Source organism: Pagrus major, chromosome 15 (genome assembly GCF_040436345.1).
Source record: "Pagrus major chromosome 15, Pma_NU_1.0".
In the NCBI taxonomy this organism is placed as follows: Eukaryota; Metazoa; Chordata; class Actinopteri; order Spariformes; family Sparidae; genus Pagrus; species Pagrus major.
The window spans coordinates 11,776,384-11,791,987 of record NC_133229.1 but is presented as its reverse complement, the minus strand read 5'-3'; the positions used below and the strand labels follow the sequence as shown (position 1 = coordinate 11,791,987).

General features: G+C 40.9%; 2 protein-coding genes across 4 annotated transcripts; one reads left to right on the top strand and one right to left on the bottom strand.

Moving 5' to 3' along the window:
• The first annotated feature begins 1,859 nt into the window (after nucleotides 1–1,859).
• LOC141009816 (calpain-1 catalytic subunit-like) lies at nucleotides 1,860–12,922 on the top strand. 2 transcript variants are annotated; one of them, XM_073482533.1, is made up of 23 exons: nucleotides 1,924–1,938; nucleotides 3,104–3,121; nucleotides 3,658–3,904; nucleotides 4,328–4,397; nucleotides 5,221–5,339; nucleotides 5,423–5,556; nucleotides 5,690–5,858; nucleotides 6,007–6,090; nucleotides 7,793–7,878; nucleotides 7,972–8,046; nucleotides 8,738–8,898; nucleotides 9,042–9,211; nucleotides 9,358–9,369; nucleotides 9,568–9,779; nucleotides 9,864–9,903; nucleotides 10,026–10,091; nucleotides 10,278–10,335; nucleotides 10,455–10,519; nucleotides 11,211–11,279; nucleotides 11,407–11,485; nucleotides 11,589–11,702; nucleotides 11,817–11,875; nucleotides 11,958–12,922. In XM_073482533.1, exons 3-23 carry the CDS (start codon nucleotides 3,659–3,661, stop codon nucleotides 11,982–11,984), a joined length of 2,115 nt encoding a protein of 704 aa, XP_073338634.1. In that variant the 5' UTR covers nucleotides 1,924–1,938; nucleotides 3,104–3,121; nucleotide 3,658; the 3' UTR covers nucleotides 11,985–12,922. The 2 variants fall into 2 exon arrangements, with proteins under 2 accessions (XP_073338633.1, XP_073338634.1); XM_073482532.1 differs by lacking the exon at nucleotides 3,104–3,121 and having other exon boundaries at nucleotides 1,860–1,938.
• Nucleotides 12,923–13,125: 203 nt separating this feature from the next.
• Nucleotides 13,126–15,524, bottom strand: mrpl14 (mitochondrial ribosomal protein L14). Of its 2 annotated transcripts, none has more exons than XM_073482530.1 (3): nucleotides 15,450–15,524; nucleotides 14,898–15,000; nucleotides 13,126–13,600 (listed from the first exon to the last, which is right to left on the bottom strand). In XM_073482530.1, the coding sequence occupies exons 2-3, from the start codon at nucleotides 14,975–14,977 to the stop codon at nucleotides 13,234–13,236; spliced, it is 447 nt and encodes a 148-aa protein (XP_073338631.1). In that variant the 5' UTR covers nucleotides 14,978–15,000; nucleotides 15,450–15,524; the 3' UTR covers nucleotides 13,126–13,233. The 2 variants fall into 2 exon arrangements, with proteins under 2 accessions (XP_073338631.1, XP_073338630.1); XM_073482529.1 differs by lacking the exon at nucleotides 15,450–15,524 and adding an exon at nucleotides 15,250–15,336.
• Between the last annotated feature and the right edge of the window lie 80 nt (nucleotides 15,525–15,604).

Sequence of the window (15,604 nt, the reverse complement as noted above, 5' to 3'; positions counted from 1 at the left end):
GAGCAATGTAAAGAGAGGAGCTCACAGGCTGTCATGTTGGACGTGATGGAGGTGGAGACGCTTTTAGACGTAAATATCATATCTGTGGCTGACAAATTAGCATTAACTTATATGAATATAGTGTAAGTGAATCATACAAAGGATAGAATAAACTGCTTTCAGCCTGGTGGGTGTGGTAGCTGGTGACTTTTAACCTTTGCAGTTGTTTGCTGCACATTATCTCTCAGGTGACACAGTTTCACTTTGCTACAGTTATCAAGCGGATTGACATCGATCAGAGTTCCATTTCACCCAGGTAGCAATTAAATTTGAGTTTATGATTAACTTTTATAGTGATGTTATATTGACCAGTCAATAGTACAGTTTCTATTTCAATGCTTTTGATTTGTTTTCTAATACATACATATGAACTAAGGACAACAGTAGCCAAGTAGGGAGGTTTGTTTGTGTAGATTAAATGCATTTTAAATCAGCCTAAATCTAAAACATTTAGCTCTACTTTAAGTTCTACTCTATTAACTAAAATTCCACTCTACATTATTAAGAAAAAATATTTACAGTAGCTCAATATTAGGAAGAAATCACACACTTCTGTCAAAATCTGCCTCTCTGTCCCTCCCTCCAGCCAAATTCCCACTTTTCCAAACCTATTACAGCAAAACCTCATTATAGTTCTTTATTTCCTTATTTACTCTAAGATTGTGCATATAACATAGTCAAGCCTAGTGTTTATTCTTGTATTACTGTGTGTGCAGAGTGTATTTGTGCTGCCTGGACAGGATCCGGGACCTCCCAGTATGGGACAGACACACATTTTGTATATTATTTAATGTTATCTATCCTGTCCTTCTTTCATTTACTGCTGAAGTTTCTCAAAACTTGCCTACTTTGGAGGCATTTTACATCTGATTTTATAAAGAGATAGAGGGAAGGAGCTTCCATGTGGTTTATGCTTTTTAGTTTCTAAATGTTTTGGCATCTGGTCACTGTAAACCCAACCCAAGTGGGCGCTTGTGTTGTGAAATGATGAACTGAGTAGGCCTAAGTTTGCATAGGTGTGAGTGTGTGCTGCTGTCCAAAGTGCTAAAATCGGAGGCGATTGATCAGATGGACAGACAGACGGAACATTTCACCGAGCTTGGTTTCTCAGCCTGCTGCTTTTTGTAGTTTTTTGGTCTTAATTCCATTTTCCAAATGAAGCACTGATTTACACTAACTTTGAGCATATGAAATAGTGGAAAACTAGTGCTTTGGTGGAAAAAATGCCTATTTAAATAGGTTTTTAACAGTGTTTATTCTTGTATTACAGTGTGTGTATTTGTTGAACTGAATGGAATTTAAATAATTGATGCTGCACTATTTAATTTGTCTCATAGTATGACATTTCTTTCTTTCTTTCTTTCTTTCTTTCTTTCTTTCTTTCTTTCTTTCTTTCTTTCTTTCTTTCTTTCTTTCTTTCTTCCTTCCTTCCTTCCTTCCTTCCTTCCTTCCTTCCTTTCTTTCTTTCTTTCTTTCTTTCTTTCTGTCTTTCTGTCTTTCTTTCTTTCTTTCTCGGTGGGACCTTGTCATTTCCTTAAATTGCCCCCCGGGAACAAATAAAGTATTTTGAATTGAATTGAATTCCTTCCTTCCTTCCTTCCTTCCTACCTTCCTACCTTCCTTCCTTCCTGTGCCCTAAACTTATGACACTTTCCGCTCTGCATGTATTCTCCGTGTCTTCAGCGCCCCTAGCGGCAGTGCTCGGTGCTGCCGGCTGTGCGCGGTGGCCCCTCCCTCTGAAGGGGCTGGTCCTCCCTGCAGTGTGGAGAGGGCTGGACCGGGCTGAGCTCAACCTGCTCCTGGCTGCTGAAACCCTTGCCCCCCCTCTTCACAGATTTACCCGACTATCGCTGTCACTACTCGGTCTGAAGGAGCTCCAAGTTGCCTTTCAAAGCGGTGGTGAGTGCGGCCGTCTTGTTTATTTCACTTCACTGAGTATGTTAATGCAGCCAGATCAAGTTAACGGTCCTTTATTGCCTTTATTGTTGTGTAGGCCACCGTGCGGTTTGTTTGACTTTAATACACTGCACGCTGTTGCAACTAATAATAGTCAACAGAGTCGCAGCTGTCACGTTTAATCCAGGTTTGATATCCCGTGTGGAGCGAGTGTGACACATAGAGCTATAGATCTATAGATCATGGGTCTATTGTTGTTAGAAATCTGTGAAGCAGACTGCAGGCCATAAAAAGACAGGCCTGCTGCTTGTGCTTATGAACAGGTGCTGCACGAATCTGAGCCTGTGTTACATGTCCGATATATACTGTGCCTTTATTTTCATGGTACCAGGCCTGTGAATTCACATGTGCAGCATTATTCCGGCTGACAGGCTGATGGGTGTTTTGTGTTGAGGTTGAAGTCCTATGGGTGACATCACCATCGCAGGAATGCCTGGTTCAGCATGATAGAGATATCCTCCTGATCAATGGCCAGCAGTATCCTCTCTTTAGGTGTTGGACAAAGCAGAGGGACATTCCTGCAGACCCTACAGGCATGTGGGGCCTCAGGGTTGGCGGGGGGGGGGGGGGGACTAGCTCTATAAACAATATCCTTGCCTGCAGGATTGTGTCTACCTAAAGCATAGTCTATTTTGCACAGCAACACGTCCATATTGTTTTCTAACTCAATAAAGAAACCCATCTCAGTCTCCATCCAACTTTCTCCCTCTCACTTTGAATGTGTGGACTGTTTACTGAACTGGGCTCGTTAGGATTCCTTTCCGGTGGAGCAGAGCAGTATAAAGGATCGTCCCATGTCCCAGCTTTTTCCAGCACTCATTCAGAAAGGGGATAGGCAGCCAAGAAACAACTTACAGTCTTACCAGCCAGCCTCTTCACGCTGAGTATTTGGTTCTTTTTAACTCCAACAAGTGCATTCAGGGAGGAGAAAGAGAGACCCCCGCGGAGTCGTAAACACTGAGGTCTATTTGAGCAGCTGCACAAACTTCTGCATCTCAAGGGAATCCTGGTTATTTGAAAGAGTAAACACTATCTTTACCAGTGACAAGTCCTGTGTGAATGTGAATGACTTTTCTCTCTTTTTTTCTTGTCTCATTCTCCCTCTCAGCCTGCCTGTACAGACCAGGTATCATATTTCGAAGTTCTTTGTTATTCCCTCAGTTTGCTGTGTGTAAGATGCTTTCATGTCTCACATTTCTCTGAAATTGCTTTTCTTCTGTACATGCTTTCTGTGTTTCTATTCTTTCCCTACCGGGCTTTCATTTATGTGGGTTTCTAACTAATGTTTCCATGGCAACACATTCACTTTACACTTTATTTTACATCACACAACTGGGTGGTTATCTGGATATCTTTCTGGTAATCGGCCTGCGTTATTATTATTATTTGGTGGATTTGCCTTTTACAGGGCCCATGGGTCCATTGCTTAATCGATTAATTCAGTGAAAGAATAAATAGAACAAAAGGCACAGGCTAATGTAGAATCCATATGGGGTCAGACTAATTAGTTGAAGGCAGATTCAGTCTAACTGACACACACCCACACCTGATTGCCATGCTGTAACTCTGACAAGAGTGTGCCGCTGAATAACTTCCTGCTATTTATAGGTCACAGCACTGTGCACACCCACTCAGCTCCATATTTTTATCTCGCACCACCAGTATGTATCCAGCTGGAGGGATATCTGCAAGCATATACGCCAACAGGCTGCGAGCGGAAGGCATGGGCTCCAATGAGCAGGCCGTGCCCTACTTCAACCAGGACTACGAGGCACTGAAGCAGCAATGTGTGGAGTCGGGCTGCTTGTTTGAAGACCCCTGTTTCCCCGCCGAGCCTCCATCCCTGGGCTTCAAGGAGCTCGCCCCCCATTCGTCCAAAACTAGAGATGTGGAGTGGATGAGGCCCACGGTGAGAAAACTTGATTGATACTTGATTGATAAAGTGGAAGTAAAAAGTAGTAATTAAGAAATGCCTCACTGATGACTCTTTGGATTGCATCTCATGTCATATTTCAGAACAGGCATGTAGATTTGACTCCTGCTGGTGATGACTGGAACTAAACAGAGAAACGCATCATATAAACAAACATATCAATGACACTGTCTCAGTCCGTGTCTGCAAACTCAGACAGAATAGGACAAGTCGGGACAGGAGTGTCTCAGACCACCGCAGCTGTTGGCATCGTGTGGCATTCTCTGACCGCTCCTTCGCTCAGACATCTGTTTACAGTGCAACACAGGATGTCGACACAGAGATGCTAGAATGGCAATGACTTGAAAGAGATCTTGCCTTGAAGTAGACTGTAAAAAATGTCTTTTAATTTCTTCACAGGAGCTGACAGGTGACCCTCAGTTCATCGTGGGTGGTGCCACCAGAACAGACATCTGTCAGGGAGCGCTGGGTGAGCCCTGGTTTTCATTGTCCTGAAAAAAAAAATAGAATTATTATGAATTTATTTTCATTATCTATTAATCAACTGATTATTTTCACAATTAATCATTTGGTGCCCCCTTCCCTGCATGTTATAGATGATTCTCTGCCCAAAAACACCTGATTCAAATGAATGGGTCGTTCTCATGCTTCAGCAGAGCTTGATGATGTGCTGATCATTTGTATCCGGTGTTTGGGCCAGGATTGAAGAACAGATGTCAATCTATGAAAATTATGAAAAATGCTCGACACTTTTACCAAGATCCCAAAGTGACATCTTTAAATTGCTTTTTTTGTCCAACAAACATTCAAAAACCCAAAGACTCTCCATTTACTATCAAAAATTACAAAGAATAACAGCAAATCCTTAAATTTAAAGGTGCAGTATGCAAGAATTTTAGATGAAAACATAAAAAATGAACTAAACAGGATGTGAAGACATAGTAGTTTATACATCTATGTAGGCCACCAACACTTCTCTATTGCTCCAAGCTCCCAGACCAGTAGAAGTAGGGCTAACTAGCAAACAGAAGCTACAGTTAGCAGCAGTTAGCTTTTACTCTGATGTGTTATGCTGTCCTCTATTTGTTTTGAGTATTCAACAGCTGACCAGTTCTTACATTTGCACCTTAGAGGAGCAGCAAATGTTTGACAGTTTTGCTTGAAAAATAACCGAAAACAACAGATTCTCAAGGCAGTTGCTGATTTAAAGTTCTTTAATTGGCTAATGGTTGCAGCTCTAACCAGAAGACAGAATTAGATAATGTTGATTAAATCTTCTTATTCCCTTTCAGGTGACTGCTGGCTCTTGGCAGCCATCGCCTCTCTCACCCTGAATGAGAAGCTTCTTCATCGGGTTGTCCCACACGGGCAGTCCTTCCAAGATGACTATGCTGGAATCTTCCACTTTCAGGTAGAGATCATCCTCTACTCTTTTTCCCTTCCAGGTTAGCAATTCAGATAGATGGAGTCCTTGATTATTGCTCTGTGTTGCAGTTCTGGCAGTTCGGCGAATGGGTCGACGTGGTGATAGATGACAGACTGCCTGTAAAAGACGGGGAGCTGATGTTTGTCCATTCTGCTGAGGGCAATGAATTCTGGAGTGCACTCCTGGAGAAAGCCTATGCTAAGTAGGTTTTAAAAGAGCCTGCTCAATTACTAAATTATTCAGTATGAGTGAATTTAGTATAAAGCTGTAAATCACATCCTGGAGTGCTGCTTTTGAAGGCTATCAAGCTGAAGTGTGTTTTTATGTGGTTGCAGGCTGAACGGCTCTTACGAGGCTCTGTCAGGAGGAAGCACCACAGAAGGGTTTGAGGACTTCACAGGTGGTGTGTCTGAGATGTACGAGCTCCGCAGCGCTCCCAGAGACCTGCACAGGATAATCGGCAAGGCTCTGGAGAGAGGCTCTCTTCTGGGCTGCTCTATCGATGTAAGTGCTGAACACTCTGGCACACCACCAAGACACGCAGATCAGTGTTGCACCATCGTGAAAACTAATAACATTAAAAGCACTTCTGTTTATTCAATTCTGACCATTTATACTCCACTGCTGTAATCATGTTTTCATATTAATGCAGATCACCAGTGCCTTCGACATGGAGGCTGTTACATTTAAGAAGCTTGTGAAGGGCCACGCCTACTCAGTCACTGGATTGAAAGAGGTCTGTCTGTGTATGACTCTGGTGTCTTTAATCTTGCTTGCAGAATCAGTGACATCTTTTAAATCACTTCTCAAAACGCATCTTTTAAATATGGTTACCTCGACTCTGTTTTATTTCCAATGTCTTATCTGTTTTATTATTATCATTGTTGTTTATGTGCCTCAGTCCTAAACTGTTTTAAAGGAGGCATATTCTGCTCATTTTTTTTAGGTTCATAATTTTATTGAGAGTTACTACTAGAATAGGTTTACATGCTGTAACTCTCAAAGAGCACATCCGTTTTGTCATACTGTTCAGTGCAGCAGCACTGTATTTCACATGTAGTTTTGAAACACAGTCATTAACTGAAACAGAAACAGCTGTGTAGGAGGCTTAAAACTGGGTGAGGAACAGCCAAACTCTGCTACCAAGGTGAGGTTGTGGAAGACAGTTTCATGTCACAGGTCATACACCATGGCAAGACTGAGCACAGCAACAAGACACAAGGCAGTTATACTGCATCAGCAAGGTCTCTCCCAGACAAAGACTTCAAAGCAGACTGGGCTTTCAAGATGTGCTGTTCAAGCTCTTCTGAAGAAGCACAAAGAAACAGGCAGCGTTGAGCATCGTGGACGCAGCAGTCGCCAAGGAAACTAAGTGCAGCAGATGAAAAACACATCAAGCTTATATTCCTTCGAAATTGGAAGATGTCCGGCAGTGCCATCAGCTCAGAACTGGCAGAAACCAGTGGGACCCAGGTACACCCATCTACTGTCTGTAGAAGTCTGGCCAGAAGTGGTCTTCATGGATTGCAGGCCAAAAAGCCATACCTCCGACATGGAAACAAGGCCAAGCGACTCAACTGCACGAATACATAGGACGTGGGGTGCAGAAAAATGGCAGCAGGTGCTCTGGACTGATGAGTCAAAATTTGAAATATTTGGCTGTAGCAGAAGGCAGTTTGTTCGCCGAAGGGCTGGAGAGTGGTACAATGAGTGTCTGCAGGCAACAGTGAAGCATGATGGATGTTCCTTGCGAGTTTGGGGCTGCATTTCTGCGAATGGAGTTGGAGATTTGGTCAGGATTAATGGTGTCCTCAATGCTGAGAAATACAGGCAGATACTTATCCATCATGCAGTACCATCAGGGAGGCGTATGATTGGCCCCAGATTTATTCTGCAGCAGGACAACAACCCCAAACATACAGCCAATGTCATTAAGAACTATCTTCAGAGTAAAGAAGAACAAGAAGTCCTGGAAGTGATGGTAGGGCCCCCACAGAGCCCTTTCCCTTCTGTTCATTCACTGCATTTTGTTAATTGATGAAAATAAACTATTAACACTTCCATTTTTGAAAGCATTCTTAATTTACAGCATTTTTTCTGTAAACTGTACTGTAAATTATACAAATATGTGACATGGAGAGTCAAAAAGTCACAGAATTAAAGGCAGGACTACTGGCAAGGTGTTTCAGGAGCAGGGTTTTCTGTGGGGGAGAGGAGCTCCTGTTGGTGCAACTTTGGGCTGTTTAACTTTAAAGAGCATTTACATGCAGAAGAGCCTGTATAACACAATAAAGGGGAAAAAAATAAAAAAGCATAATTTCGTAACTTTGTTTTGAAAGTGCTGTTTAAATAAAGTTTATATTTATTGTCATGAATTAGGTCCTATTATAATTAATACGAATGGTTCGACGTTTCCCATCTATCTGTGTGTTTTGTAGGTTGATTTCCGTGGCAACATGGAACGCCTGATCCGAGTACGTAACCCTTGGGGCCAGATTGAGTGGACCGGTGCCTGGAGCGACAAGTGAGTGTACTAAAGAGATTTCCATTCCTAGTTTTGTTTGAGTATAATATCTCTAATAGCTATATCTATAATAGCTTGTCTTGTCCTGTGTAGTTCCCCTGAATGGGATGAGATTGACCCCTCTGAAAGAGAAGACCTGCATCTGCAGATGGAAGATGGGGAGTTTTGGTAAGATGACCCAGGTGCTGTTACACTGTATGGTAATTTTAATGTACTGTAGGTATTTCAAAGGGATGGTTAGACATTTTGGGAAACATGCTTATTGGCTTTCTACAATTAGATAGTTGAGTTGATTAATGGAAAAGTGTTCTTCAGTCCTCATGCTGCGTTGCAGATAAAGATGGAGGTCGGAAGTCCCTCCAAGTGCTCATGATGCAAGATGCCAGACATAAACAGTGAACATGGCTGCCTTTGGCTAATTTATGTTTCCTGAGTTTCCTTATTCTCAGGGTGCAGCCCCGGTAAAAGAATCCATGTAACATTTTATGTTAATGGCACTTTTCCTTTCACCATCCTAACAGAAAAACTGCCATCTACAAATCCATCCTACCCCCTTCTCATGGGTGCTGCCGTTGTTGTGTGACGTGAGACACTGAGTTTAAAAGTAGAAATTGCAATTTTGAGTAGCGTTCAGTTACACTTTTTCTATCAGGAGGTTGAACATTTTTCCAGTTCCGAGTTGTCTGGAAGAAAGCATCCGACAGTATTACCAAGTACCATACAGACTAGAGTGGTAACGATCTTCTGCTCTAACTCGAGACAAGAAAGCAAATGAGAGTATTTCTCGAAAATGTCTAACTAATCTTTTTAAAACATTAGATATGGGTTCCTGCCCTAAAACCTTATTTTAATCCTCCAGGATGTCCTTCAGTGAGTTCAAGAGGCAGTTTTCTCGGCTAGAGATCTGTAACTTGACTGCTGACGCTCTGAGCGACGATGGCATGAGCCACTGGAACACCATGAAGTTCTACGGCACGTGGAGGAGAGGCAGCACCGCTGGAGGCTGCAGGAACCATGCCAGTGAGTCCCAGCCGTATTATCCCACTGACATGGATAATATCACCGATTATCTAGTGATAACATGTTTTTATTAAAGAGCAAACAGGTCCTGTAATGTTACCGTGACTGTGGAACAGGCTAACAGAAATGCACCATCTTTGTAGACACGTTTTGGATCAACCCTCAGTATAAGATCACGCTGCTGGAGGAGGATGATGACCCAGAGGACGATGAGGTGGCGTGCAGTTTTCTGGTAGCTCTCATGCAGAAGGACCGCCGCAAATATCGGCGCCAAGGTGGGGACATGCACACCATTGGATTTGCTATCTATGAGGTGAGAACAGAGATGGAAACTCAGTATTGTATTTTTTTCCCTTTTCCTGCTTTATTCACATATTTACCTTTTTTAATCACCTTTTTTGAAAATTTGGCCTCAGCTCATTTTTGTTAATTTTCCCTCCCTCATCTTTCTTTATGCAGATTCCAGAGGAGGTAAGCAGAGCATGAATTACTACCACAGTTTATTTAACCAAAAATACACACGTGTTATAGACAACTTACTGTGAATGATATAAACTTTAATGAGTATACTTTGGTAAAGTGGTTGGCGATAATGTTAAGTATATACTGATGGACCTTCAAAACATGCACATGCACCTCAACCCATGTATTGTGCCCTACTGTCCTCAGTACAGAGGCTGCCAGAATGTCCATCTGAAGAAGAACTTCTTTTTGAGCAATTCGTCGTGCGCTCGCTCAGAGACCTTCATCAACCTGCGAGAGGTGAGCACACGCCTTCGCCTGCCGCCCGGAGAGTACCTCATTGTCCCGTCCACCTTCGAGCCCCACAAAGAGGCAGACTTTGTCCTCAGGGTCTTCACTGAGAAGCAGTCAGAAACAGAGTATGTGTCTTTTGCATGTGATTTTATGGCTTTGCAATGTTTAGAAATTAAAAACTAATGCTAATATGTTTTTGTCCTTTGCAGAGAACTGGATGATGAAATCTCTGCTGATCTAGGAGATGAAGTACGTATCAGTGAGATGTAACACTGTAGAATAAAAGAAAATGTTACATGTTATATGAATACCAGGAAATAACTACAGTAGGATTCGGATTATAATCCAGCGTCTTTATATTTTTCCTACAGGAAGAAGTGACTGAAGACGACATTGATGACTCTTTCAAGTCCATGTTCGCTCAACTAGCAGGAGACGTAAGATCTGTCTTCTTGTTGGGAATCTTTGTTTGCATTTTCACTTGCTAACACTACATGATGAGTTTTATATAATAACTTTGGGTTGTTCCTCTTGTGGTATTTTAGACGATATGTAAAGGTTAAAATATATATATATATATATATATATATGTATCTCTTTTCTTGTCCTCCTTGCTTTTCCAGGACATGGAGATTTCTATTCGTGAGCTCAGGACCATCCTAAACAGAGTTGTCACTCGCCGTGAGTTCTCATATTACTAATGCATCCCCATGACTGTTTTATTTTCACGATCCATTTCCTGGATGAGCCGATGTGTGACTATGTTACACTGCTTCAGATGAGTGCTTTTACTATTTCAGACAAAGATCTGAAGACTGACGGCTTCAGTGTGGAATCATGTCGGACCATGGTCAACCTGATGGATGTATCCTCTTGAGTTATGACGAGGCATGAATGGATTACAAACGATTGAATTACATTGATTATATATTTAAAAAAAATCCTTATCCTACATTAAGCATGCTAGCATTGATGGAATTAAACTAAACACATGTACTCAAGTACTGAACTAAAGTGAAATTTTTACGTACTTGTACTTGAGTAATTCTATTTTCTGCTACTTCATACTTCCATTCCACAACTTGGAGGAAAATACTGTACTTATACTCCACAACATTTATTTGATAACTTAATTTAATAGTTACGTTGTAGATTGTATGTTGTATCAGAGCCAAAGTGGTGCATTTTTAAAATCATTTATTTTATTGATTGGATAAAAAAAACCCCACACTGATTCTGATAATCAGAAAATTGCGATAAAAGAAATTGCGAGAAAATATCGATCCAATAACCGGCCATGCCAATAATCAGTCGACCATAGTACATATATACACATATGTAAATAAATGTATGATTTACTTTTACTTTTGATACTCGAGTACATTTAATGTCAGATTGTTTCACTCAAGTACTATTAAACTTGCAATCTTACTGAAGTAGTATTTCAACACGATATCTTTACTCGTACTCAAATATGACTTTTGGGTACTTTTTACAACACTGCATGCTCGCGATTGTCTGTGTGTAGTTTCAGTCCTTGACACAGTGTTTACCAGAAAGATGGCAGTGCCCGTCTAGGGCTGGTGGAGTTTCAGCTCCTCTGGAACAAGATCCGAAATTGGCTGGTAACAATAATAATAATAATAATAATAATAATAATCATTACTTTAATAAGAATAGGTAGAGATATGACAATTCCAAAGAAACTCTGTGCACGCTTATATTCTCTGTTTTTGTGTCTCTGTCCCTCAGATCATTTACAGGCAATTTGACCTTGACAAGTCAGGGGCCATGAGCTCGTATGAGATGCGTCTTGCTGTGGAGGCAGCAGGTATGATGCTCTTGATTATCATTTCCAACAATTATTTGCCATGCACACACTCACAGAAGAGAAGTGTGACTCTCCTTTATTTTTTTTATGTTTTCCTTTGTAGGTTTTAAACTGAATAACAGACTAAACCAGATCCTTGTAGCTCGTTACGCAGAGAACGAGCTGATCGACTTTGACAACTTTATCTGCTGCTTGGTTAAGCTTGAAGCCATGTTTAGTGAGTATTATTGTAAAAAGTTGTCATACAAATATATGCTGTGTGTTTGAGTTAGTTATAAAACGGTAAGAATTCAAACTGAAAAGTGTGATCGTTGTTTTTTTTTTTCAACAGGGTATTTCAAGCAGTTTGACCAGGAGGGGTCAGGAGTGGCTGAGATGAACATCACAGAGGTGAGTTCTGTTTAGAAAGAAAATCTCATCACATTTTAATCAATCATTTAATTTAAACTAAACTTGATTCTCATATTTTCAGTGGCTGTACCTGACAATGTGTGGATAAAGAGGAGGGGACAGTGCCTGCAGACTGCCATGGACCTGTAGCCCTGAACACCCCTCTGCCTTAGTGACCCGTTGATATTTTAACACATCCCACCTCAACGTAGCAGCTGTATAACGGTATAACCAAAGTCCAACCAAGCCAAGTGTCTCCCGGCCTAATCTGCCATGCAACTATGCAAACCTTCAATATGAGTACCAGTCATTGTGCCACATAAAATGTGTCATCTCTGTCGAAACAGCATGAGCCCGTGCATGACAATAATCACTAGCTGTAATGAGCATTGTAAGTTGATTTTATATTTTTACATTTTAATTTTGCCATCTGTATATTGTATATTGTCTGATTTACTAACAATGTGTTCACAGTTCTTATTTTGGAATCTCACCAAGTAACAAAACATAGAAGAAGAAATCTAAAGAAGTGTGTTACTGCAGCGTTTCAAAAGGTGAAGTCTTATAGTTTCTCAGTCATTCTGCACTCACGTTTCCATTGTTTTAAACAGATTTTTAACAGGAAAAGATCACCTCACAGTGGAGTTGGTAGTTCCATTAATGTACCTGTAGGTGGCAATACAGACCCAATCTAATGTCAGTATGTTTTTTTTTTTTTATTTCTTGACATTTGATACTGAAGTTTAGCCTGTTTATATATTACAATATTTTACTTTATTTGATGCTGGAGTCAAACCTTTGTTTAGTTTTACTTGATTGCTTTTATTTTGCACTGAGATTTTAGTTAAAGAAGCTGCTCGTGAAGTTGCCTCAACTTAGTGAGAAACACTGTATGTTAGTCCACTCAAGGGACATTTACAGGGATCACACGATGCTGAATGCCTTATACATGACACCATGATGTTATAAGCAGCTATTAGAACTGTGCTAGTCATGTGTTTTGTGTTGTGAATGTTCGTTGTGCCTTCAATAAATAGTTCATGCTTATGCTTTGTCAGTTTGTTCATTGTGTTCATGATAACATGAGTTTGACCCACATTTGGCTGCTCAGACTGTCCATGAACTCCTATGCTGTGCATCTGAGGTGAAGCTTATGTTTATTGTAAACACAGAGGGGCCTCAGTAAAATGTCAAACATGTTGACAAAGACCTGAATCTATTACATACATTAAGAACACTGGAATACTGTATAGAAACAGGGTGTACACTCCTTTTAGAGTTTATTAAAGACAAGAACATACAGAAAAGATGTAATGACCCCCGCAGATGTGAAATGTACAGTGTGAATTATGCTGCCATTAAACAAACGAGCTAGCAATCGCTAGGATTTTAGAGTAATCTCCATCCATGTTGCGTAGATGCGTGGGTATAGGGACCTTAATCCTTGTTCCTGTAGGGTTCCCATTGTCCTCAATCAGAACAACATTGTTCGAATCAAAGCGTGGAGTCATCCTATCTCCAGGCATTTTGTGCCCGACGATCAGCGCTTTCTTCTTCTGTCCTTTGATGGCAAGCAACACTCTGTCACCAACTTTTCCAATGCCGTTCTTGGTGTAGACGTGGATCACTCTTGGTGCACGGTGATATGGTGTAGTTCCAAGAGGGCTGTTGTCCACCACGCGCACTCTGCTCATTTTCTGAATGGCTGCTGCGACAGCAGTTACACTGATGAAGAGAAAAAGGAAATTGGTCATCTTCAACTAACGGGAGCTCTGCTGATGCACTACTCATTACTGTCAGAGGTCATTATATCGATTATAGCTTTCCTCCAGAGACTCTTCAGTGAGCAGTCTTAAAATTGGTTAGAAATAAACTTTTCTAATGGGGAAATTAAAGGTTTATAGCAAAAGATTCAGCCTGTGCTGGAATACATTTCCTCCACAAGCTAAACATGAGACATGAAACACTGTCTGTGCTGATTGTGTCATGTGGAGACAAACGCTTAAGCAGCTCCATAGACAGTGAATAAAGAAATGACTCAGGGCTGGCTTGATGAGGACATAAGGAAACCATGACAGCATCCATGGTGACGTCACTGGGATAGAGGGGCATAAATATGCATGTAGATGGAAAATGTCAAACAACATTTTAAGCCACCATAATTACTATCAAATGTTGATATACAAATCCAAGCACCACCTTACATTGACAACATACAGTCAAAAAAGGCAAAGTGAAATACATTTTCCTTTAAAAAAACTAAATAAACACAGGTGTATCCTCACTCTTTATTAACATATCCATAAACTAGTCAACAAACATGAGAGTGTGAAATGATGCTCAGCAGTTTTATATACCTTTAAATTCTTGAAGATCCCTTCCAGACATGTTTGAATGCATATAAAGACACTTTGCTTTGAGTAATAATCTGTGTCAAATATCAAATTTCATCCACTCCTTCTTTCCCACTGAATAACCCAGAATCTAGTTTAACTATTGGACACAAGGTGTCTCTTCACCAGAAGTCATTCTCAGTGTTTTTGCACTGGAGGCTTCAGGTTTCCTCATCACACCTGTTTATGTTAGCACAAATGGCTTCCAAAGTAGTTGTGATGACGAAAATAAGGCTGGTACATCCCTACATCCCATGGGTGGATTGAAGAGATCATCCACATCTTACACTCAGATTTAGAGTGACCACAGCAAATGCACCCCTACAGCAGGCGAATGTGAAAACAGCCTTCTTGTCTCATCTCTACTCTCACATGACTTTGCACAGTGAAGGTCGAAAAAATAATTGGAAGTTACAACAACAGACATTTTCTGAGTGATGGGGGACTTTAAGAAATGACTGAGATATACTGAAGAGTTCCACTTCTCTATCAGTGACTAGGTAAAATATAAATGGCTTAAGTTTATCTTATTTAGTTTGATGACTTTGTCAAATTTCGCCAGACCACATCTCACCAAGTCTTAGCTGTCACAATATTGGGAGCTACAATTTTACAGATAAACATCTTACCTAAAAGTCCTCTGATGAATTACAGACGATGTCTCTACGAGGAGCCCAGTCAGGGATCTTGAAAGCTGGGAGAGAGCCATAACTACAACGAATATTGTGCCAACTAGAAAAAGAAATTATACACGGTTAGCAGCTAATAAATTAAAGGGTTTGCTAATGATATATGCTCGCTAGCTAGCATATGCTAGCGTATTTTAACAGTCACATGCTGGGCGGAAGAGTCCTAACAGCAGAGTAAAATCATTTTGGATTATAGTATTTGTTCCAATTAATAACGCAAATACAAGAATGCTCAGAATGAAATGGAAAAAGCCTTGGTTTAGGATTAAAACATCTATCTTGATAACGTTACCCTTCTATCACGCTCCATGCCAATGTCAAAAGTACAGCGTCAACAAAAGGCGACCAACCGCCTTTAGCCGAGCTAGCTGATAAACACGACAGGCATCAGCAGATAATTAACAAATATCCCTCGCTGCAATTAGGAGGATGCGATTTGATTTAATGATTTGTGTCAAATGTCAACGATTGTGCTCATAAAAGCAAGAGTACCTAAAGAAACCGCAAAAAGCGGCTACTGCCCCCGGCTAACTTGTTTGTTACTTTCTCCTACGTCATACAAACGCGCCGTGGACAACATAGAAATAGAGGAGTATAGAAGCTACATAATGAAGACGCTACGAAGATTTAGCGACAATGGCGTTTAA